Source organism: Psammomys obesus, unplaced genomic scaffold (assembly GCF_907164565.1).
Source record: "Psammomys obesus unplaced genomic scaffold, mPsaObe1.curated_primary_1811, whole genome shotgun sequence".
NCBI lineage: Eukaryota > Metazoa > Chordata > Mammalia > Rodentia > Muridae > Psammomys > Psammomys obesus.
In genome coordinates this window covers 15,203,202-15,212,419 of record NW_026596109.1, presented here as the reverse complement: position 1 = coordinate 15,212,419, position 9,218 = coordinate 15,203,202, and the positions used below count along the sequence as shown (strand labels likewise).

The window sequence follows — 9,218 nt, the reverse complement described above, 5'->3', positions numbered from 1 at the left end:
GCTTCTTTGATAATCTGTAAATCCACCATGGCAATGGATCCTAGAAGGTAGTTATAATTGTAAAGAAATGGGAGATGGGGCTGGAGAGATGGCTCAGCAGTTAAGAGCACTGGCTCCTCTTTTAAAGGACCCACGTTCAAATCCCAGCACCCACATGGCAGTTCACAACTGTAATTCCAGTTCCAGGGGCTCTGACATTCTCACACAGACATACATGGAGGCAGAACACCAATGCAAATAAAAATAACATAATTTAAAAAATCAGAGTCTCCACCCCAGAAGTATAAAAAGTCTTTATTTCATAGAAATAAAGCCCGCTTTCATAGTTGCAGGAGGAGGGAGGGAGAAGAGGAGAGGCTGAGCTGAGCATCTCTTTACCAGGCTCCTCAGAATTGAGTAGAAGACCCCAGGAAGTCCCCAGGACACAGTACATCCTGCACTCAGCTTGGACTGAGCCCTAGCCTGAGATGACAGTGATTCAAGAGAGCTGAGAGTGTTGGCTTGTTTCAGCAGCTTCCTGCAGACCAGCGACTGGGTGAAATGGTGGGTATCAACTCTGCACCCCTATGGTCTAGGGGCTGGGACCATAGAGGAGCTTGTCACATGGGTGTGCTGCGGACCCTGCCCTCTTCCTCCAGAACATTCTCGAAGGCATTCTTGTGCTCACTGGACCTGAAAAAGGAGGTGTGGCTTACTGGGTCATTGGCTTCCCTTCCCCCATTTTTCCCCCACCCTCCTGCATCAGCTTTCTCTCCAGAGTTAGCATCTGAGAGGAAGGGGAGAGGGAAGGCTTTCCCCTGTTCATATTTGGACCTGAAGGCCTGAAAAAAAAAAAAAAAAGCCACCCTGTTCCTCCTCTACTAAGTCCCCCACTGAGCCTCCCAAGAACTCCTTTTTCACAGATCCTCCACTCACTCCCCTCCCCCGCTTCACTGACTCCCCTTTCTGCATTGAACCCTTTCTTCCCATGATGCCCACTATCTTACAAAGATCCTGCCCCCAACTGAACCTTCTCCCTCTGTCTTCCCATGGGTCACTGTAGTCCTCACAGAGCCCTCTTTCTTTCATTAGCCCTTCTCTTCATCAGCCCTAACCCTTAGCTTCCCCACCTTCCCCAGACCCCCCAGTAGCACCTCACCTAAAACCAGATGCCATTGAGGAGTATCTGCCATCCAGTCCCACCAGGACCCCGTCTGCCTTGTTTCCAACGATCATGACCATGCTCCCAGGCTCCCTGGAAAAGAAGCTTGTCAGTAGGGTGCGTCAATGACTGCCCACTCCATCCCATCCAAGAAGACTCTGTTCTGGAACCAGGTTCAAGACCCAAAGCAAAGAGTACTCCCAGACCAAAAAGAACTTCTATCCCCTGACCTTGTGGATACCAGCTTCCAACCTCCTCCCCAGACCTCACACCCTCCTGCCTGATCCACGAGGAAAACAAGGAACATGGGCAGTCACAAGATGCTTGTCCTAAGTCCCAGGTCTCTTTCCACTAACTCCACACACACACCCTCAGCCCATCATAGACCCAGCAGGACTCAGAGTACATCCCAAAGTAGGAGATGTGGTTAGTGGCCACAGAAGGCAGAGAAAGGGTTAACAAAACAATTCTGGCAGAAAGCTCCTGCCTTCCATTTTTGAAACTGCTTTTGTGAGGGTTAATATCTGCTCAGCCATCCTCAGCCATCCCAGGCATGCCATACCAGACATGTCCCAGCCAAGCCAACTCAGCTTGCCTCAGTGCCACCTGCCTCAGGGGCACCTCTAGTGTCATCCCAGCCCTTCCTCCTCTAGTGCCCCTTACTGCCTCCCTCCAGCAACTCCCAGATTCCCTGTGAAATAGCTCTTAGATCCATCCCTTTTCTAAACTGCCTCTGTCTCCTGCAAATCCAGACTATCCAGCCTCATACTCAGCCTTCTCGTGTATCTCTAAGCTTGCAGACTTTCGGGTACCATGCACCCGTATGGAACAGACACAAGGACTCTGATAGGACATCTCATCCACTGATTTCAGCTGCCCTGACATAATGCCCCCAGTCTAAGTCATTGGTCCTGCCTGACCCAGGTCCCACTGACCTCACCAGCCTCACTCTGGAACTCTCTGTCCTTCTCCACCCCTGAACTCCTTGTAAAAACTCTTCAGGCTCTGCAAGGCTGTTATGGGGTCCTGGATGCCAGGCACCTTAGCGATATCTGGAAAGAGATCCCCTAAAGCAGATGTAGCTTCATCCAGTAGGGCTCTTGATCTTCCTGCATTCGTGTCTGGTGGCTAGCCTTACTGCCAAGCCCCAAACTCGGGATTCAAGTATACTTCTTATGCACCACCCCATCCTCTGACTTCCTGTGCATCAGGTTCTGGGGTGAATGTGCAATCAATGAAGCCTTACTAATTAACTGCATCCCAGCCCACAAACCAGTGCAAGCGTTGTCCTGCACGCTGTATTTTCCTTCAGCTGCATTTGACTTAAATTGCTTATCCAGTCTGTGTGCCTGTGAGGCCCTCTGCAGCCCATGTAGCTGACCCTCCAAAAGGATGGGAGCTTCTGTTTCAGGGACAAGACCAGGCTCCTATCCCAACTCCATGGGTAGAAACAAAAATTGAGACATCAAGGAGAGAAGACATTTCTTCCAAGCTCATGCCAGGGGCGAGGGAGACGAGAGAGCTATGAAGCTAACAGAGTGCAAGCCTGGGGGGTCAGAAAAGGCTCAGAGCTGGTTCTGTCACCAGCTCTTGCTGGGAACTCTAGCCAGAGGTCCAGAGGTCATCCTCTCCTAGAGTAAAAGCAATGGTTCTACGGCCACCCTGACCACTAGGGGCTTCCCAGCCCCAGGCCTTCAAATGATACTCACGACTCATCCTGGCACCAGAAGTGGTTGACAGCGAAGACAATTGCAACAAGGACCAGAAACACGGCCACAGCAATTAGGCCTTGCATCCAGGGCTGAAGGTTCCCTAGACCTGGAAAACAAAGAGGAGCTGCAGGTATAGAACAGTCTGGAGACTGTGTCAAAATCCAACAGCCTCTGTAGGGCCAAGGAAGACATCTGAGTGGCTACAGTAGACCTAGCCTGTCCACTGGGCTCAGTTTGAAGAAAACCTGAGCAGCCAAAAAGAGAACATGCCTCAGGGTTTTCTATGAGGCTCAGGTTTCCAGAGCCCTCCTTCCTGCACACACCCCCTTACAGTCACATGCAGGGCCCCCTAGGAAGTGCAAGAAAACAGGGACCAAAGGGCAGCTCCAGTGACTGGCCTAGGCCCTCCCTGTCAGCTGGGAGTGGCCCCTCCTCCTCCCACACTGTCCCAGAGCTGACAGGCCTAAGCTGGCATCTGGAAGATCCAGTTCTTGAGCAGAAATCTTCTCTGGTAGGATTAGGGAGGGGGGGGTGAAGTCTGCCCAGGGCTGCTCAGCACTGGGTGCTCAGCTGGGGTGTAGAGATGAAAGATGGTGCGGGAGGATGGGCTCCCGACTAGAGCCCCTTCATCCTCTCCAGCAGGGTGGCCAGGGCACAAAACTCAGAGACCAGGTGAAGATCTAGCCATGTACCCGTTCTACTTTTTTACTCCAATACTTCAAACTTCCCAGAAGTTCTCCTCAGGCCACTGACAGCCCCAAGAAAAAGCATTTTTACCCATGAGAAGGAGGATCTCACTCTCGAAAGGCAAGATATCCAGTAGTTAAGAGTCTCAGGAGGAAAGAGAGGGCAACAGGAGACTTGGCAGGGATCCTGCCTTCAGACAAGACTGTGTGACTAGAGCCATCCTACATTATGAGAGGCTGGGCATCAACAGGCCTCAGCCCGCCTCATTCCCACTCTAAAGTCCTTGGAATCTGTCTTGATGGCTCTTCTGCTGCAGCAATGGCTTACTTATCCTTAATGCAGTCTCTAAGGCTGACAGGTGTTGGGGAAAAAAAGATCATGGAACTCTTTGGGCTGTAGACATGGCAGCTCTAGGTTAGCAACCGCTGGGGAGCAGAAGATGCAGGTGATTGCTCTGCAAGGACCATTGTTTTGGGTACATCCCCTCCCACTCTGGCCAAGAAACTCGGGCTGAGACCCATTCTGTTTTCTGGCCAGTGATGCTCAGGCATTCGGAGCAACCCTGGGAAGCCCTCTTCCATTTTTCTCCTCCTGTGAAAGAGCATCTTACAGATAACCCTTCCCTGTGACCCTAAGGACCATAGTCTCCTGCTCCTCCTCTCGTGGCTCTAGAAAGAGCCTATAGAGCAAGGTGCAGAGTCAAAGCCAAAAGAAAAATGGTTCTGGACCCGTTCCTTCTTGAACAGACATAATTTACTCCACCCTCTCTGGTACTTCGGTTTCTCAGAGGGCTTCCAAGACATGGGACGCAGAGGCGAAGCAAGTATACAGGAACAACTTTGTCAGCTCCCTCCGGACACCAGACTACTGGGTACAAAGCCCTTCCATACCTCCAACCTGGCATCAACTCTGAGAGGTGAGCAGGGTAAGGTTTACTGAGAATGAATGAAAAAAACCTAAGATTCTGAGTGGGCCAGTAATTTCCTCATGATCACACAGCAAAACAGAAAAGCTTAGTGAAGAGTCTATCCATGGTGGGGCCACTCTGGAGAAAGGGAGAAAGAGAGGACTTAGGTCATCCAGTCCAGTGGCTTGTGCCTTAATCCACCCCCTCTTCTGCCCCAAGCAAGCATGAGAGGGTGCCTTGAGAGTGCTCCCAAGCCTCCTGTTTCCAGCCTCTGCCCTCAGGACCCAGTCACCTCTAGGGAAGTTCTTGCTCTGAGGTTTGGATCTCAACTCCTGTTTCTCCCCCAACCCCAGTCAACATGTACCCCACTGTCCCACCTCTCACTGAAGGAAAGCAAATCACAGAGCCTAAGTCAGAGGACCGGCCCAGTGCCTGTTCCTCCTCCAAAACATGATGTTGCAGTCATCATCCCATCCTGGGTCACTGTTTCCTAAGAAGCCCTCTCCTCCCTGCAGCCCAGGTACCCCTTCCCTGTGCTACCTTGTTGACAGCTGGCAGGTGCCACTGCGGTGAGCAGACCCAGCAGGAGCAGGCTGAGGGCCAACATGGCTGCAGGCAGCTAGCTGTAGGGCCTTGGTCCACTGCTGGCGTTTGGACTCCCGGAGCTGCTGGAGGTCTGGGGTGTTTGTATGAGATCAGCCAGGGAGCAATCTGGCTCTGAAGGAGAGGCAGGATTGGGTTAGGCAGGAATGGAGAGAGGGCGGGGAGGAAGGACTGGCCCGCTGGTGAAGAGAAACTGCCCTTCCTCCCATGGAAATGAGCTGCCAGGCCTGGCTGATGCCCAGCCTAACAAATTGGCATTTAAAGTACACCCTCAGAAGCCAGTTAAGGAGGTGAGCCTGGGGACCAGGAAGTAAAGAGGAAGCCCTAGCCTCCTCCAAGACCCATGTTGCCTTAGAAGTCTCCCTCTGAGCTCACCTTTCCTGGCAGCAGTAGGGCTGGGCTCCCAGAGAGAGGTGTGACAGATTTTCTTTCCAGCCTTGAATGGGCCCAGTGGGTGGGGCTTCTTGGAAGACTGAAAGTGGGATTAAGACACTTGCTGGCTGGCTCAGGGAGCCAGAGAAAAACATAGGTAGCCAAAAGGCTCAGGGAGGACTCAGCTGCTCACTTTCCCCAGGGCCTGTCCTACATTCTGCCCTCCCATCACCCGTTTCTGTCCCCCACCAAACCAGACCCTGGGGCCCAACCTCTGAGACACAGCCTCACTTCATAGTCCCCAGCCCTGACCAGTCCAGCCGTCCCATAACCCAACCCCAGCCCTGACAGTCCCATAACTCAAGTTCATTCCCCCTTGGTTCCTGTGGTCCCTGGTAACCTGACAGGCCTCAGGCAAGATTTGCCTTGGTCATGAAAGGTCCAAAATTTGAAATTTAATTCCTCGGGCAACATGACCGTGGTCCTGGTGTAGACAAAGAAGTGGGCAAGTTGAGACAGACCCGCCATGCTGCAGAAAAGTAACCAGGCTTGTGCTTGAGAGATACTGTTGCCTGGCAATGTACCCAGATAGCCCCTAGCCGGTGACCAAGGTCACACAACCCTGCTTCTAAGAAAAATCACAAGATGTGCTAATCATTCCCCCTCCCTAACAGGAGCAGATATCCTCCAGATATGGGCCAGGACCGTTATGGTGCCTAAAATAGACAAAGGCTTGGACATTCCCTGCTTTCAGTTTTTCCCTTTAAAAACCCTGTTTCCCCAGACCTCAGGGCTGCATACCTCTCTGTTTTTACAGGGAACTTGCAGCCTGAGTTCCAGCTTGTATCAAGTAAACCCTCATGTGTTTGCAATGGAGTCAATTCCTGGTGGTCTTTGAGGGTCTCATGAACTGTACATAACAGTCAGAAGCTTCAACATCTTCGGATCCACCTCCACTCATCATAGGAGACAAAAGGCTGAGCAGAACAAGTGAAGGGTGATTACAAATGCTTGGGCCTAGTCTGTGGCCTGGAGTAGCCACAAGGAAGTTCAGCTGTCTCCAGACATCTTGAACAATACAGAGCCAGACCCTGCAGAACCCACCTCTCACCCCACAGGACACACAGCATTCTCCTGGTCTTCCAGACACTAAAAATGGCCCCCAAGTACCTACTGAAGTCTGGGGCTTAAGGCCATAGTGGGTCTCCTTGCCCCAGCAACCCCAGAATACAGGAGTTGAGATTTGAGAACAGACTAGACCCCTTTCCTAGGGAAAGGAGGGAAAAGGATCTCTTGGAAGTCCTTGTTGCTTGCCAAGTCCCTGTTGTTGTTCCTGAAAGGACACTGCACACAGCCCTTTCCAGTGGACACTCAGGTAAGAAACCTCATGCTGTCTTTGTTGGGATCTGTAAGCAGGCATCTCTACAGCCAGCCCCAAGGGGCCTGACAAATGGGACCATCAGGCATCTGTGAGACCATATATGGACCACCTACAGACCACCTGAGGGCCACCTGAAACCACCTGCACATGCTCTGGGTCACCTTATAAGAGCACTCATACCACCACCACCCTCTTTCTCTCTCCCACCTTGCCCAGAGACAGTCTCTGTGACCTCCTCCCCCTTTCCTTAATAAACCTCCCATGTGGAACCAGTCACATGGTGTGATTTGTGAACCTGCCATGTAACTTTGTTGCACAATCCTAACATTGGTGCATTATCTGGAAATAGGTCTTTTCAGTGGCCATATGGCATGGTGGTTGCTTTCGGTGCCAGCACCCCACCGGGGCTGGAAACCTATTTCATTTCTAATCTGTCCATGACCCAATTTCCAGCAACCAGATCAATACCTCCTATATGCAACTCTGGCTAGATTGGTGACTTCCCCTCATTGGTTAGCATAAACATCTCTTAGTAGGGGAAAATTGACCACTGAGCATCCATCAACTTCCTGGAACCTTTTGAGATAGAGGAACCCCCAACCATGACCTTCACTGGCCACAGCTGACCCTTTTTGCTGACCTCCATTTAGGGCTTCCTTTTTCCCTTGGGTGAGATTTATTTTCCCCTTCTACTGGCACAGTTTCACCCCCATTTCTCTTGCTCATCTATGAAAATCCTAGCACTAGGTAAACTGTGTCTTCTATGGGCAGCTGTGCCCTTGGTCTCTGGCCAACACTTACGAGCTGTTGGATCAGGTAGAGCCATACTACTCTACTGAGCCAAACCTTGCCTTTGGGATGCCTCTGGCAGGTCACTGACTCCTACCCTCCCAATGAGAACTGCCCATTCATCCGTTCCTCCAGCATCCCCTCTAGGATGTCTTCTGGAGAATTTTAAACCCTCACATGGAGCCTGAGTTAAAGACTTCTAAGCTCATACGCCTGTGTAATAAAACTTAGCCTACATCTTTCTTAGATAATGGTTCAAATTGGCTGATTAATGGCACATTAAATACCAATATTTTACGGGATCTTTTTAATTACTGTCGGCGATCTGGTAAATAGAGGAGGTATCCTATGTTCAAGCTTTCTCTCTTCTCTGCTCCAAACCTTCTCTCTATTCTTCCTGTTCTCCTACCCAACTTCTTCTAGCTATAAAGTCTCAACCTCAAGAGTTCTCTGCCTTTGACCCTGCCGATGGAACTCCACCTCGCTGTTCTCAACCTCTGGTTTTTCCCATCTCCTCTGCTTCCTCCTCTTCCTCTTCAGCTTCTCCAGCATCCTCACCCATCTCACTAGCCCCCTCCCCAGCAACGGGCTGTTCTAGTTGTCCTACTTCAGCACCCACTTTCACCTCATTAACAGCTATTAGAGGCCCTGCTACCTGCTCTCGCTCGAAGCCACCTTCTTCTACTCAGCATAAACCAGCCACAACTCTTCCCTTGCAGGAAGTGGCCAGTGTGGATGGCTTAGTTAGTGTGCATGTTCTCTTCTCATTACCTGAACTTTCTCAAGTAGAATAGAGTCTAGGATCCTATACCTCCAATCCTTCTTTCATTAAAGAATTTCAATATCTCACTCAATCTTATAGTCTTACCTTCCATGATAGATATAAGATTCTTTTCAACAACCTATTATCTGAGGAGTTCAGGCGAGTTTGGGAACAGGCTAGAATGCATACAAATGAGGTTTGCCAAACAAACACAACACACCTAGTTGGGGCTGAGGTGGTACCCGACCAGGATCCACACTGGGATTATAATACCCCGGAAGGCATTTTTAGCTCGAGATCACTTCACGACCTGCCTCCTGGCTGGTCTCATCAAGGCTGCCCTGAAGCCAGTTAATTATGAGAAGCTCCAAGAGGTCATTCAGGACAAGAATGAAAACCCAACTCAATTCCTAGAGCACTTTACAAAGGCCCTCTTACAACATACTAGACCCCAAAAGTACAGAGGGTAGGCAACCCCTGACAACCTATTTTTTTTTTCTCCCAGAGTTATCCTGACATCAGGGCTAAGCTTAAATGCCTGGGGAGAGGACCTCTGCTTCCATCGGCAGAAATCTTAGCACTGGCCTTTAAGGTGTACCATGGGAGAGATGAGAAAGTCCACAAGCAAAAATACCAAATGCTGGCCAAGGCCATCTGACTGGCCTCAGCCACTACCTAGGCTCCCTTGCCTCCTAAAGCACGAGGACGACAGCAAGAGGGACATTGGGGTGTTGACTGCCACCATTTCTCCCATGATATGGGGACATCAATCCCAGATCACCCTCCGGCTGAAATCCTAGACCTGGCTATGAATGACTGAAGGTACCCGGGTTCCCTTGACCCGACCACTGCCATCACTAGCA

The 9,218-nt window shown here is 50.8% G+C and overlaps 1 protein-coding gene across 1 annotated transcript; it reads right to left on the bottom strand.

Moving 5' to 3' along the window:
* Positions 1 to 334: 334 nt before the first annotated feature.
* Positions 335 to 5,456, bottom strand: Pdzk1ip1 (PDZK1 interacting protein 1). The gene is made up of 5 exons (XM_055629058.1): positions 5,426 to 5,456; positions 4,988 to 5,164; positions 2,851 to 2,959; positions 1,139 to 1,234; positions 335 to 672 (listed from the first exon to the last, which is right to left on the bottom strand). Exons 2-5 carry the CDS (start codon positions 5,052 to 5,054, stop codon positions 600 to 602), a joined length of 345 nt encoding a protein of 114 aa, XP_055485033.1. The 5' UTR covers positions 5,055 to 5,164; positions 5,426 to 5,456; the 3' UTR covers positions 335 to 599.
* Between the last annotated feature and the right edge of the window lie 3,762 nt (positions 5,457 to 9,218).